General features: G+C 32.2%; 1 protein-coding gene across 3 annotated transcripts in view; it reads right to left on the bottom strand.

The window, feature by feature from the left end:
* The window catches only part of LOC148600964 (high affinity cGMP-specific 3',5'-cyclic phosphodiesterase 9A-like), a 68,388-nt gene that overhangs the window by 37,311 nt on the left and 14,288 nt on the right, over positions 1–16,789 (bottom strand). For all 3 annotated transcript variants that reach the window (XM_088556636.1, XM_088556635.1, XM_088556637.1), the window contains exon 5: positions 11,979–12,121. In XM_088556636.1, coding sequence (XP_088412762.1) covers positions 11,979–12,121 — 143 coding nt within the window. The remainder of the gene's footprint in view (positions 1–11,978; positions 12,122–16,789) is intronic.

The following is a 16,789-nucleotide window of genomic DNA, read 5'->3' as shown; positions in this document are numbered from 1 at the left end:
TCTCAATCCCACTTGGGAAGAATTGGGATAGATTTTACATATAATGGGAACATAACGGCGGTTCTCAATCGCACTTGGGAAGAATTGGGATAGATTTTACACATAATGGGAACATAACTTTTTGTAAGTATAAACTGGTCTGTAGATGGCATGTCAGTTAACAACTAGTAGTCCTTAGTTTGTACATTTGTGTAATTTATATTCAGTTTCTTTATCTCTGTTGTCGCAAGGGTCTCAGACCTTTTTGAACTTCAGGTATGTTAAATTGTATTATATTTTTTTCCACAGTGGCCAGACTTTAAAGGGGGAGGGTTGTGATCATGTCAGTCACAGAACTTTACCTTGCCACATTTTTCACGTCTGTCCTAGGTCAGGAATTTCTGCCTATGTATGTCTTGTTTGGTTTTCGCCTTTACTTTATTTTACTTGAGTATATAGGGGCAACTATTTTGCTGTGCCTGTGTATATATAGTGATGTTATATGATATATAGCCAGCCGCATCCTGCCCTGTGGTGTGAGGATTTCCTCTTCGTTCACTGAAAACCAATGGGTGAACTTAGGCTGACATTTTCATCCCATTGGTGCTGTTGTCTCCTTATCATATTCACCATACCTATTCTTGTTAAACAAATCCCTAATTTTTGTTATTTTTGGCAAATGTAAAATGGTGAGATTCAAAACCCTTAGAGTATAATTTACAGTAAAATCAAAGACTGAAGTCTTCAAAGTTGCTAATTGTCAAATATTCTCTGTCACTGATTTTGGCTTACTTTCAAATCCCAAGTGGCACAAATATGACACGCCCTGAAAATGGGTGACTTCCGCTAGAATCTTGGTTCCGTTGATATGATTGCATACTCTTTTGTAACCCTGATGACCCAAATGTTTTCAATGAAAACAACTAGTTACCTGGAACCGGAAAAACAACTGGCAATTATTTTTTACATTTATTGGGATCCTGATAATGTGTAAATGACCTATGAAGACAATAGTAACAAACCCTAGTTTGAATTGTAAACTGGGCAATATTATATCAATGCTATCTAACAGATCATTTCATCTTTTAATGTAAACTTCCCGTTCTCATACAAGCAAAAAAAAACCACATAAACACGTGTCTGATATTTTTAAAAGAGGTACATTGTAGCGATCTGGGTCGCCTATGATATTGACCAGGAAATCAGATCAGGAACCAGACTGAACAACTGGCAATGAATATTCATGGACATCGAGGCCCTGATAAAGTATATGTCCTATATAGTCTTGTAACAAGCCCTTGTGTCTGAATCAGAAACTAGGTAATGTTCATTGCTAACCAATCATTTTATGTACACTTCCTGTTCTCGTACAAGCAAGAAACACACGTAGAACACACATGTATGATATTTAAGAGGTACATGTACATTTTTATCTCGTATGAAGCTAGAAATATAACGCTATGGTGGTAAACAGGACACAGATCTGCAGCATAAGGCAGAGTATAAACATATAATTATGCAAATCATATGCGAATATAAAGTACTGAAATACAGAGAGCAAAAAGTTGCTAACAATATTAGCAACTTAAATATAGTAGACAATTATTAACTCCTCAGACACATTTAAACAGATATGATTTGGTTTGCCAGCTAATTCCATCTTTGAAAACAAACCCAGGGAAACAGTAAACAATCCCAGTTATACTGGCATATATTGCAAAATTTTAGAAAAAAAGGTATCAAACAAAAAGAGAAAGTTCCACTAAGCTACTGTTAAGTCAGGATAATGTAAATAGTAAATCTGTCAAAATAAAGGGGGGTGGTGGTGGTTATAAAGGGTCTTGTCATATGATTCAAGTAATGTATGATAATTAGACAAGTTTTATTGGATACAGCTGTAAACTACATGTATAACACCATGTTTTCACTTCCAACAAAATTAAGTTGTTTGTTATTTAGGGTTCAAAAACACTCCCATCCAAGGTGCCTTAAATTCAGTCTGTATCATCCTAAAATAGATTTGCCAACTTGATACATACATGTACATGTACAGTGAAAATTGTCTAAACAAAACCATGAATAATTTGAAAACCTGTCCAACCAGAGGCTTTAGGATTTTAGTTACTTTATGTTCTGTGTTGTGTATGTTTGTTTTCCATGTCAGGTCTTTGTCCCTGGATTACATTCTTTTGATTACTGCTATAATCTTGGTTCCCTTGATTACTCTTCAAAGAGTTCCTTCATATCAACTTACTTACCAGTCCACATAAAATTCAGACACTGCCAACGGTAAAGTGATTCATGGTGTAGGAAAACCAACCAAACTAACAATCCTTTTCAGTCTGTGTATGCTATATATTTTCACATATTAACAATAATTATTTTTGTATTCAGATCTGCACTTTTTAGGAAATCATGCATTTATCTCCTACTAAAACCAAACAAATAAAATAAAATCAAGAATGATAACTCTTGCAAAGGGCCAATTTCATGTACAATCTATAAAATTTTTATCTCAAAAGTGCAACAATCAAATTAAAAACCACGACTGATTATGTGGCTTGTTACTGATTCTGAATAAGAAAGAAAACAGAGTTCAGTGGGTTTTTGACATGCATGAATCATCTCCTGTGTGATTTTTATAAAGATTGCTACTTGAATTCAAATTTGAACCTGGGTAAACCAACCTAATAAACTTTAAAGTCCAAAAGGGAATCGGTTTACAAACACAGTCCAATTTTCACATCACCAACTAATGCCAGTCTTTTCATTGCCTGCCTCTGTTGTTTATCTGCCTATTAACATGAATATTGCCACCAACCAAATACAAAACATTAATATATATGAACAACAAAAAGGACATGTTGCAAATTTTAAATTTAAGACATTTTTTGGGGTTTTTGTTTACCATTGGTTAGAAAGAGTACTTTAAAAGAATCAATTATCACAAAATGTCAGAACCACGCCAAAACAATGTACATATTGATTCCATTAAAGGGCTAGAATGCAATTACAGGAAAGAATTGTCAGGAAATCAATTTATGGAGATTTACATCCAGGATATTATAGCCTATTAGTAATGAAGACCTGACCAAAGCAAGGGAAGTAGGATTGTGGAATTATCATTTATGTACTCCAGAGAACAACTGTCAACTGAGATTAATTCATATCAAATGGCAAGGGATAGTCTGTTAATAGATTAATAATCACTGAAAATTATAACATTTGACATTTGTGGAACATGTACATGTACTTGTACAAATAATGGTTGATAATATTAAATTTCAAACTAAAGAAACATCCAAACACAACACAGACCAGGTGTGCTGTACACATGCATCTTTTATTTTATTCCACCCACTTAAAAGTTGGTTTCAGAGGGTTGAGAATGGGAAAATAATCCTCCCCAAACCCCCCAAAAAATAAGAAATTCATAACAATTAAGAATGAGGTAACACCAATTGTAATTCATGAAATGGGTGCAACCACTACTGAATTATAGTCAGAAAAATGTGGAATCCCCCCTTTTTTTTAACAAAATCTCCTAACTCTAAATCATAAAATTAAATTACTGACAAAAATTGAAAGTGGACTTACATCAACATATTCACCAAAGTACTACTGACATTGCTCTAAAGGTATTTGAGTTAAAGTCTAAAAACATAAGTATCCCCAAATTTGTGTATGAATTAATTCCTATAAAACAAACAAGAAAAAAGTGTAAATTAAAATCTAAAGAGCTCATATCAATAGAAAGAAACAATCCACAAAAGTTTCACAAAAATTGGCATTTTCAAGCTATTCTGTGAAGTGTACAGATGGACAGGCCTATACCGGTATACCATAATATGTCCAGTCTAGACAGACTAGCATTAATAACAAAATAAGAGCTAAACAATGGATTAACGTGATATAGAATTAGTAAAAGTTCTATCAAATCCCATTCACCAGTTTCAGAGAGACAAATAGCATATAACTACTATAAAATACATGTAGTACCTTTTAGAGGGAGGTATAATGTAAATCCTTGCAAGGTCATAAAATCATATACCTATTTTTTCCTTACTTTGTAAACAGGAGTTAAAATTCATAAGATTGAATTCAACAAAAATGTTAAATGTTATTTTCAAAACTGTTGATATTAACCTTTAACCTACCAGACTCAAATGCCTAATTATCACTCACCTTCCCATCTGTGCAAGTATAATTAAAACCCAAGCAAACTTTAGTTACATGGTGGGTAAAGAATACCTGTTAAAAATTTTGCCTTTCAAAAGCAATAAATTTAACAAGAATTTGTCCAACAATTTTGACTCAAGAATACTTTGGTAGGACTTATCATAAGGATCACTTCAGCAATCGAAAGTTTCTATCTATCTATCATAGTTTTCAAGATAGTGGTTGAAAACAGTAAAAAAAACAACAAAAAAACCCTTCATTTTTCCCTTTTCAAGGACAATAACTCTTACCAGGAGTCGTCTGACAACTTTTTTCCCTGATGACTTTTGTAGTTCTAATAAGGATCATTTCAGTCATTGAAAGAATTTAGTTAAACCTAACGGTTTTGGAGATATATGTGAAAACAGGCCTGCAACAATAATTAAATAAAATTTAATACTTCAGACAGTTATCAAAGGGAATCACTCAGTAGAAGACTAGCCTCAGTGCAATTGAGACTAAAATAAACCTATTACGACTATAAAGAAATAGAGTATGTGATTTCTTAGAAGTTGTTTGGAAAGACAAGTAGACCATCAAAATGTGAAGAAAAACTATAATAAGTACATTGTATGTTGCAAAAAAATGCATAACATCTACTATTACAGTGCTATTGTTCAGGTTTTTCTTAAAACTACCATCCTCTTTTAATTGGAAAAATATTTGTCAATTTATCAAATTGGAAAATTTGGAATAACGGTACAAAAAACTTGAATTTGTAGTAAAAATAATCAATCCTATAGAAGATAACAAGAAAAAATGCAAGTTGTAAATAGTTTATCAGTGTAATACTAATATTATCAGGCCAAAAAAAAATTAAGTCTTAATTCCTGCTATATACCAGCAAGAAAAAATAGGGTATGTAGTGGGGAAATTATTTTATTTTTCAAAAACATTTACATTGGGTTAAATAATCTAGACTACAATGGCCCTTGAGCAAAAGTGGTCAAACAATGTTTTATGGTAGGCACATAACAATAGGGTAGGTAAGGTACCAGGAAACAGACATACATGTATTTTTTGGGGGGGCCTCATCAATATATTTATTTTTTCTTGGTTTTCAATATTAAACAGAAACACCATATTCAGGACTTCAACTACAAATTGGGGTTTGGGATCATTTCTGAGCTATGTTTGAACAAGTAAGGATATTTTTATTAGGGTTAGCAGCTTTTAATATCCAAGGCAATACACCAGAGTTAGAAATAGTAGCCTGCCCACCAGCCTGAGACAGGCTATTTTTTGGCAGGACTGGCTAATTATAGCAAAAATTCATAAAGTCATACAGTAAATATATTGAAAAATTGTACTCAGGACTGGCTAGAATTTGAGTGAGTTTCAAACCCTGCAATACATGACAATCAATAAAAATGAAATCCTTTTTATAGTTCCTGACAGAGAAGTAACAACTTTTAATTTACCATACAGCAATGACAGGATTTTAAGTAAAAAGTGTACATTGCATTCGACAGGTTGAAATTAAATCTTTTACTGTTTTCAAACCAGTACATTTTCCTACTGTTGGAAAAAAGAGCTGAAAATTGTAAGAATGGGAAATAATCTACAAACATTGTACACATACATGAGGACAAGAATTTTATAAATAATATTTTTCAATTATTTCTAATTAAAATTCTAGAAGGACCGTAACAGTTTCATTACATTGAAGTTCATGAGGTGTCACTTTAGTATGAAAAACTCAAGAAAGTGAAGTGGACAGGGGATTTTGTTTGTATTACAAATTTTCGTATGAATCATTTACCAATCTCAGGTTGATGTTTCAAAAGTCACAATTGTGAATTTTGGATATTTGGTCATTTATTATATGGAGCATGTTTCTCTTTTGGAATGGGGCAAAGATTCTGCCAAAAAAATGTCTGCTTTGTATTCCATCAATGTGCCAAATATGACATGATTTTTAGTGGAAAGTGTGTTGCATAATACAGGTTTACATTAATGCTTTTCCTGGTTTCAAACCTGTGTATTCCAGCAGGTATAGTCTTACTGTAGTGTGTTACAATAGATATATAAACCACCATGTAACCTTGGACAACAGATCAACCTCTCTTAGAGACCATTTATATCATTAAAGTGAAGTAAAGTGAAAAAGTAGAAGTGATAGAAAATCAATTGCAAGGCAACTATGAAAATTAATCTCCATAATAAATCCATAATTAAAATGCACAAGAAAGTAACAAGCAAATCATGCAGGACATGAGATCCTTCTTTTATCCCAAATCAATTATCTATTGAGATGATATTACCATTATCTTTGATAAAACTTCAGGATTCCAGCCATTGTTAATGATTGAACCACTAATAGTTTCTTAACAATACCTTCTCCATTGATCAATGAGATTTAATTCGATCAATCAACACATAATGGCTTGATAATTACATTACGTGACAGAGTTTTATATTTCTGTTCTGTCACAACAAAAATAACACTCTGTTAGGATAGAAGTATTGATAACTATTATTAACGGGATGTTAAGTAGTATGTCAACAATTCTAATATGTTTTAACAGGACTTGGACATTTCAGCTTTTAAATAATTATACACAGTACTGTGAAAACAATACTTTTTGGATAGAATGTTGTGGGTTTTTTTTTCTGTTTTAATGATGTTCGCTGGCCTATTTTAAAATATCAAGGTTTTCAAAGGGTTGTGAAATCTTTTTTGATCTTTTATGCTAGAGCAATATGCATGTAAGAAGAAAACATAGATGGGTCAGTGTGCTCGTTTAGATATAAGCATTTGAAATTTTGGCAGGAAAAGGATTCCTCTTGATTTTCCATAGGTTTTGTTTTAGTAGGTTTTATCTTTTAAAAACACTGAAGAAATAACAAGGATTTCATAAAAAACTTCACAAAAAACATTTAAAGATGTGTTTAATTAAATTACAAAAAAAAAGTGGGGGTCACTGGGCAAAAAGTTTTAATTCTATGAAACAAATAAAACCAGAGGAGTTAATTCAAAGTTTGGTTCAGACAACTTTCCAATACATTGAGGGTTTAGGTTAGACAAAATTTTGTTTTATTTGAATTTCTTTTCAGACGGGTTTCACTTTACATTTATACTGATAATTGATTTCAGTTCATAACCCTTTGGAGGCATATTTTAATAGAAAATAAATTTCAGGACAAGTATATTTGAGGGAACCCTACTCTGTTCCAGTCCAACACAACACACTTGATGGTTTAATAAGTGAAATATTATCGAGGAAAAGCCCATATTTTAAAAATACAATTCTACAGTATTTCTAAGTATCCATACGCTTAAGGGATTCAAATTGGTGTAGGTCAGAGGTCAGGAATCCAGATTAGTCCCCATTCCTGACACAGGACATTTCAGGACGACTTGACATTTGACACAGAAAAAAAAGTGGTCACTTTTTGGCCCTTATTCCTAAATGCTTCCAGTCAAATCCTGCAGTCAATCCTAAACCTCCTGTGGAAATATGGCAACTTGTACAATTTCAAAGCAATCCATTCTCTATTTTTTATGTTATTAAGCAGAAATCAGAAAAAAAACTTGCTTCTGGCCACTTTCTGACCCCTATCTTATTTTGATGCAAGTCATAACCTCCAAAATAAATCCCATTTTTCCTTTTAAGGTATGACACATGGAAGTAAAATTTACATGAGATCCATTCCCATATACTTAAGTTAATATATGGACATAAGGAAAATGCTTGTTTCAGGAAACTTTTTGGCCCTTAATTTCAAAAAGGTTCAAGTCTCAACCCCAAAAAACCTATCCAAGTCTTCCTTTGGTTGTATGCCACCTTGCAATACAATTTTAAAGAGATTTATTCACTATTAGTCTAGTTATTGTCATGACATCAGAAAAATGCATACATGTTTCTGACTTCTTTTTGGCCCCTAATTCTTAAAAATTAGTCTTCACACCAAAATCGGTCAAAGTCTATCCATTGTGGTATAGAATAATGTTGGAACAATTTCATAGAAATTCCTATACTTTTACTGGAGTTATATTTAGTTTAATTCCATGAAATGCTTGCTTTAGACCCCTTTAGAACCCTTAATTCTAAAATGGTTAAGACCTTAACCCCAAAATCAATACAGACCCTCCTTTTGTGTTTTGGAAACTTGTAATAAAATTTTATAATTACCAACCAACTAATACTCAAATTATCCCAAGAAAACCCAAATGTCTATTGACAACAATGACAGCACCTTACCAATATACAACTGCAATAAAAACAACACATACACTATACTACAATTCATCTTCATACTTTATATACCTCATAAATCAGTATTATAAATAACAGGTATTCAAAGTACTCTAAATAATCATAGTCTTTCTCTAGAGAAGAGCACTTTAAATATAAATCCAAAGTTTGAAATGAAAAAATATCAAAAATTGACATCCAATACATATTCATTTCATTTTCTTTTCAAAGATATTTGTATAGTAGGCAGAATCAATGACTAAATTAATGGATTGATGAAATTCAAATTTGGACTCATTTTAGAAATATGGAAATAGGAATATACATTATGTAAAATGTTAATATATATATGAAATTAAGCAGGGAACCCTACATCTACAGCACTACAAAAATCATCATTAACTAGCCTTTAGACCCTAGTTACTTCATGAAATTAAATATTCTGTATATGCAGGGGAGTATGAAAGAGAAACCCTCACTCCTTATTCAGTAAGAAAATTGCCTAATGTTCAACAACCATGCAATAGACAAATACATGTATACAACCTATTTATTGTCTACATCATAGCCTTTATATATGTATAATACTAACAGTAATATAAAGTCCCTCTAAACATACACGAAGATCATCAAATCCCCCAAAAACCTTCCACTGGCTTTTCAATGTAAAATCATGGGCAGTCTCAAACCTCTTCAATTAACTCAGAAATGAATGCAATGCTGGTAGTTCTCCTTATCAAGCTAATGCTGTTATTCCCATAACAACAGTTAACGATCATTTCCTTTCCAAACATGATGAAATTGCCTTGTGATTATTGTATTCTTAGAACAGTACAATTTACATGACAGGGGACAATCAAACCATTTTCTTAAAAGACACCTCAAAACAACGATTACGACTAAAACTTATTTTTCTACAGCTTCTTTTCTCCGAAGTCGTTAGAATCAATTGGCATGACATGACATTGATGTTGAATAAGCCCCAAGCTTCTAATGAATGGCAAAATAAAAAAAATGCTGCACAAAACTGGCTTTATAAATATAAGGTTTCTTGTCAGCGTGTTACAATTAATTACTGTCATTTCTGTACTGAGATTGCATAAAAATTTATTCAAGTAATTTCAATATTAACTTTCTATTTTAGGGGAGATAACTATAGTGAAGAACAAATAAATTTTGAAAATTTGAATACTAGAAAACCTTTGAGCAATGTCATTATACATGAACCTTGATATCCCCCCCCCCCAATTTGATAACATGCACATTTTGACCTCAAAATTGGATCAAAATCTTAAGAAGGAGGTGCACAGTAGGTATATGTAATAAAGATTCTGTAAAAGTTTCTTTAAATTATGCTCAGTGGTGTAGGAGGGAAATGGATAAGAGATGGACATATGGATCTTTATTCATAAATGACAAAAGTCACTGTTTTGCTGCATTAGTACCCCCAAATTCATTTGGATCTAAAAAAAAATTAAATTGAAGATACATGTATACAATAGAAATATGTAATAGAGATGCAGAGAAAGTTTCATTTAAATTCCATTTAGTGATGTTGTTCAGGAAATGGTACCCCTCTACATATTAAGGATAAGAGATGTGTACCCCTCTCCATCATGGAAGAAAGGAAGGAAGTACAGATGGACACCCCTATCACTATATACCCCTTACTTTGCAATTCAATTTTATATTAACATTTTGTTTTACACATAATATCAATTCAATTCAAGCATGTAACTGATGTAAAATTTCCCTCAACTCATGAAATATATATGTAAAGTACAAATTTTATTCAGATAAACCCTGCTTTTCAAAGAATCAATGAAAATCTAAAATAAATATGAAAATATTATACAATACCTGCCTTCAGATTCACCTCAATTACTAATTGCTGTTATCCAAGTAAGGCCAAGAAAAAAATATATCTGTTTAAGGTTACATTGAATTATAAAAATATGTAAGGGTGTATATAAACACTTATGGGAGAATTTCTTCACTTAAATGGTGCTAAATAAAAAAATGATAGTTTAGCAGCATTTTATAAAAAAAAATAGGTAAGGTAACCTTAAACAAACATGTTTTTCTTGTCCTAAGAAATGTACACGTATGCTCATAGAAATTTGACCTAATCTCTAAGCTCCTTCCAATAATCAATAGCTGAAAGATTACCTTTTACATTTACTCAACATGCTCAAGGTAATGATTTGGAGTCTTCATCTTTGTATTTACCATATTTCATAGGGCCAATTTCCTCAGAAAGCCCAGGCCTTCCAAAAATTGGCAAGTGAATTTCAGTATGGTATGTAACAATTCAAACAGCTTATTTATTACCAATTTTGAGAAGAAAATTTTAGTTCACACATTCTCTTTCAAGCAATGTCAAGAAAGACCTCAAACAGGAAGTTTTAAACAGGCTTCACTTTAATCTATTTGCATGAAGACAGTAAAAATATAATCATGTGGCTTTATTCCAACTAGATTTTAAAAAATATAAATAAATACTCATCATGAGTTCAGGTAGGAATCAATATAAACACCTTGAATAAATTATATAAATATTTATAATATAACTGACAAAACACTGTTCAAAATCAAACAGCATACTAACTTCATTTGTGGAGTTTAAGTGTACATGTAAGTGTTTGTAAGTATCAGGCCAAATGAGAAAAATCTGAAACATACGTGTCAAAACCACACTGATCAGACAATAAAATATCACTCAACGATGCTTTCTCTATTTAAAAGGACCATTATTTGATTTCTGCATCATTCAATTTGCTCAGAAATTTTTCAATAGAATCTCAGAAAAATGAGGTTTTTGACAGAGTTATCTGCCCTTGAAATGTTCAAATTCAGTGCATTTCAGTGGAATTGTAACTCAATGGTCCAGCATGATATGGGAAATCTTGTCCGTTTCCTTGATTCTGATGGTGTGTATAGTCAAATTAAAATATCTAAATGATGGGATTTTTCATACCACATTTCACCCACTGCCTGATTCTTAAAGAGACTGACATTTAAAAAGACAGGAACAACAGACATGACAGTTTTTATATCAAAGAGCTGTTCAAGATTTTAGGTACATGTATCCTGGTACAAATGACATAATTCCAGAAATTATGAATATAGTAGAATTCAAGAGGACAAGCCTCATATAAAAATGAACTTTAACATGATCAATATCTGCTTTCCAAACTAAAGGCAATACATTCACTTTTTCTACTTGCCAATTTTTTCAGCTCAAGAACACCAGTATTTCTATGTCCCCTTCTGCATTGCGGTAGGGGACAAACTTTTTTTTATTTTAAGCTTGAATATGCAAAATGCTGCAAAACCCCTGTACAGTAATTCCAATGGGTAATTATGAATTCATATTACTTTTTTGGGGGATACATTTTCCTTGTTTAGGTAATTTCATTTCAAAATGTGAATTCATTTACTATGAGTAATCAATCATATTTAGAGCCATTACAAGGTTGATAGACCTAACCTAAAGTTAAAGACCATTTGTGTTAGTTAATCACATAACTTCTTTTCAAAAGACATTAACACTTTATAACGGACAATAACCCAAGTACTTACAGCATTTTACGGAACTTTTCAAAAACAATTCTATTGTGTTCCTCTGTCTTTCTTATAGACTGTTGTTTATCCCAGAAGGGCTGCAATGACGTCCCACTGGATATTTCTTTTGTTAATCCAAGCCAACTCAGGTGGTCTACATTCTGAAATATCAAATTAATTAGCAATTCATGCATTAATTCACATTTATTGTCAAACACTTCAAGACAGCTTAAAATGCTTCAATTGAAAGAAATGTTTTTTGAAATAGTCATGATAAGATTTAGCATGATGTTCTCAGCATGATATTGGGAATAAAATAAACTATTTACTTTGAAATGTACTGACTTTTCTTTTAAACATTTCCACTGTGAACATTTTATTGCATAGTGTCTATTCAATGTTCAACTTTCAATGTAAACCTTATGTTATAACTGTTTGTAAATTATAACTTGAAGAAAACATTTCTAGCCTTGGACACTCAAACTTAAAATTATTTTCCCAATCTGAGCCAAACTTGTTCAAAATATTTCCCAACTGTGCATGACATTTCCAAACAACATGCCATCTCAGTAACCATATAATATGAAAACATGAGTGGATTTACATGAACAATTATACAAATTCATCCTTATTTGAAAGGTGTCAAAAAATATTTTCTGACACATTTGGATCAACAATCATAATTTAAAACCTTGCTTATTAAACAAATAAAACGGATGTTATGGAAGTAATTTACCCTAAAGAAAACTTTATTTTCCAACAATTCTCCTGTATTAGCTTGTCCTTTAAGACACAATTGTACTTGTACTGTGTACATGTACATACTGGTACACGTTTATGTGTTTACAAAATTTATTTCATTACATTCCTCAGTTTTATTAAGGAATGACTGGAATAATGTTTTTCTGAGTATAAAGAAACATAACGTTGGAGGAAATATTCAGCTAGATATACACTCATTTATACAACAAGTTGATATTGCAGAGCATCCAAATTCATTTACAATGTATGCCTTATCTGTATGAAGCCACACATCAAATTTGAAATCAATGCATTCATTGGAAGCTGATATTTAAGTGATGGTAATTTTCTCTATCATTCCATATAGTGAAAATTGTCTTACAAAAACAGTCAGTGGATATCTGACAGCATCCAAAATCAAGCCAAACACCAATCCATCTATAGAGAACTGAGATAATTAGGCAAAATTCAGACAGAAGAACAAAATGATGGACAGACAAAGAGATCCTAATATACATGTGTACCTCCTATTAATTGATAACCCAAATCATGTGGTGAGCACTCAAATTACTTTCAAAGAATAAAATTGTAAAGTTTGCACCTCTTGAAGCATAGAGGTTATTTCAAATACATATATATATTTATAGCTGACCTAATTCGAAAGAAAGAATATCATTTCTAGATCCTTTGATCTCAGTTTCCGCTATATAGATGACATATATTATCTTAAAACAATCCTAATTATGGGGATTTGATACATTGCATCTATCCCAAAGAACTTGAGATAAAGGATACTACAGACACTGTGAAGCCAGCCTCATATGTTGACCTACACATAGAAATCGATGGTAAAGGAAAACTATTGACCAAACTTTACAACAAACGTGATGACTTTTCATTCAAAATTGTAAACTTTCCTTTCATCTGTGGCAACATCCCTTCAGCACATGCGTATGGAGTGTTCATATCTCAACTCATACATTATGTCTACTACATAGACTTTTTGTATCGCACTAGAATTCTAACAAATAGACTTCTGGAGCAGGGTTATGTTGCTACAAGATTGAAGTCATCACTACAAAAGTTTTATGGCTGTCATCATGAACTAGTGGATCGTTACAGTGGATCCATCTGCGCCATGAAAACTGATTTGTTCACAACGTGTCATAGTTTTCCTTTCCTCTTTTGTCTATCCTGGACTTGACTTTTTATGAGCAACTCAGCGGGTGATTCTAGAAAACCAGACGGCACTTACCATACCGGTGCACCTGGTCCATGCTCCCAGTTTTTAGTGGAGTCTGAGTTGCTCATTTGCTTTTGTTATTTTGTATGTATGATTTTAGTTACTTTATGTTCTTTGTTGTTTATGTATGTTTTCCATGTCTGGTCTTTGTCCCTGGATTACATTCTTTTGATTACTGCTATAACCTTGGTTCCCTTGATTACTCTTTCTTGTATTTGTAAAAAATGTACATTTGTATTTATTGGCATCAGTTTTTCGCAATTTTTGGGATGAAAATTACAGTCAAACCTCTGTAGCTCAAACTCCAAGGGACCATTGAAATGTGTTTGAGTTATCAGGAGTTCAAGAAATTGAAGTTCGTGTATTTCCAGATTTTTTTTCAGCGCCGGTCCAAGTTTATCATTAGAAATTGCCTACTTCCTACAAAGTTGTGTTAGTTCGTGGATCTTTTTCATTTGCTTTCGGAAGATTATGCTGATTTGTGGACATTAAAAATGCTGTGTTCGCTTTTAAAATCGTTCAGAGTTCGAGTTCCTTGGTCAATAATTTGCTTTCATCCGATTTTCTTTCATGCTTTTATCATACTGACTTCGGAACATTCTCGAACAATCAGTGTTATGTTAAAGATCAAAACTACCTAATTAGTGACGACTTAAATTTTACTTGTAATTAACTAAAATGACACTGATTAATGATAGGGTTTCAGTTTTTCACACCTTTTATTACCTAAGCTGACAAAATTGCTGACAAGTTCGCGTTAGTGAGGGTTATTCTCTAAGATTTATTAGCGAATGGACCGACTAGTCAGTTCGAGTGTTCAAGAAATCAGTTTGAGAAATCCGAGGTTATTAATATTGATTATATAGAAGAAAATTTTGGTACTTTGAATTGTGTTCGAGAAATCCCGGGTGTTCGAGCCATCCGAGTTTGAGCGAGTGAAGTTCAACTGTAGATGAACTGAATAAGACAATGAAATCATCATGGCTACTATTTTTCACTCTTAGTATACATAAATATTATTTAATTCTATGGCTGATATTTCATGCAGTTCAGGACAAGAACGGTTGACCAATCAAACAGACCCCGCTATATACTAGTCAGACATACTGAGCCAATCAAACAGACCCCACTATGTACTAGTCAGACATACTGAGCCAATCAAACAGACCCTGATTTGTACTAGTCAGGCATACTGAGCCAATCAAACAGACCCTGCTTTGTACTAGTCAGATTAACCGGATTTAAATAAGACACTGGAATTATCATGTTTACCTTTTTTAGCACACTTAGTATATATAAAAAATAACATTCAATAGAACACCAGAGTAGCATTCATTTCTATATCAAGAGAAGAATGCCTATTACAAAACTAAGAATCAAATACATACAGTGTTGTAGAACTTTCTGTTTTAAAATCGAAAAAAAAATATTTAATGTACATGTATTGTCCTAACTTCATTTATTTACATAACATTTAAAAACAAATACAATAATAAAACAAACCAAGAGAACAGGACCCTTTAATACAAAAGGAAAGCCGATATTTAACTCATAATTCAATATAGGAAAGCTGTAGTGAAGAAAACATCTATTACAGACAATGGAAGCTTACTTAATTAATGTAGACCAGTACACATAGGGCATAATAAAAACTGGATCCATTATTGAAAAGTAGAATAATTCAATAATCTGAATGCATTACAAACAATGCCTTCTAATTACTGCTGAAAATTAAAGCAGCCTATGAGACCAAGGTTGTTTGTTTACAGTTTCCATCCCATATAACAAACATTATTAATTAATACTGTGAAAGTACTTTAATCGTGGATACCAATTTTCATGGAACAGGGAATAATCACAAGTTCATAGACTCTTGAAATCATGGTTTTGAGGATTTCAGTTTACAAATCAATGGAAATCTTCTTTTCGTTGGGAACCAAATTTCATGGTTTTATTTACCCACAAAAACCATGAAAATTGGTACCCCATGAAAACCACGAAAATTGATACCCACGAACAATGGTACTTTCACAATATACTATTTTTCCACTTTCTGACAAAACTGTAAATGCATTGGTATGTGATTTATATAGATATAATATAGATTTTATATGTAGAGAAAACAATTCTTAAAAAGTTTCTAGTACGCACTGATGTATTGAAACACCCCCTTCCCAACCCAGCAACCCCACACCCCAAGCCAACAATTTCTTCCAGGAGTGACTATAATTTTTATTCCATGTTATAACAATAATTTAAGAGAGGGAATGTGGATAGTGGTCAATTATCTAAAGCACTGTAGATAGAAAAAGAGGAAACTCTAAGCTAAAAAAAAACTTTAATTTGAAGACACTGATTCATGATACAATTTTGATTTGTATAACTCTGAAAGTATCATAAATAGAGGTTCAAAAGTTGCAGTGGTCCAGAGTCTGAGGAGGTGATAATAGGACCTTTGAATTTCTATGGACCTAAGCCCTGGGTCTTAAATGCTGACACTTAATTGAGGATCACTCACTCATTTTCTTCTTGTATTCATTTGATTTGAAATTAGAAAAAGTCCTGGACCTATCATATTTGAAAGTCAATCAGGACCAGTACTATAAAATTTACAGATAATTGGGAAGACCTTGCAGTTAACATATTGTCACATGTATGATTAACCCAGATTAAAATTTAGACACTTAAAATGATTCAAAGTTTGAATTAACATAATCTACTTTCCAAAAATATCATAAACCATGAATGAAGATATACTTAATAAATGTCAAGAATATAAGATATTTTCACTTTCTTTGCCAAGTATCCTTTTAAGTAGCTGTCTTTGTAAGAATCATGCAAAATC

Source organism: Perna viridis, chromosome 12 (genome assembly GCF_037379345.1).
Source record: "Perna viridis isolate PV_CMFRI_1.1 ecotype Kerala chromosome 12, ASM3737934v1, whole genome shotgun sequence".
In the NCBI taxonomy this organism is placed as follows: domain Eukaryota; kingdom Metazoa; phylum Mollusca; class Bivalvia; order Mytilida; family Mytilidae; genus Perna; species Perna viridis.
This window is presented reverse-complemented; position numbering and strand designations above follow the sequence as displayed.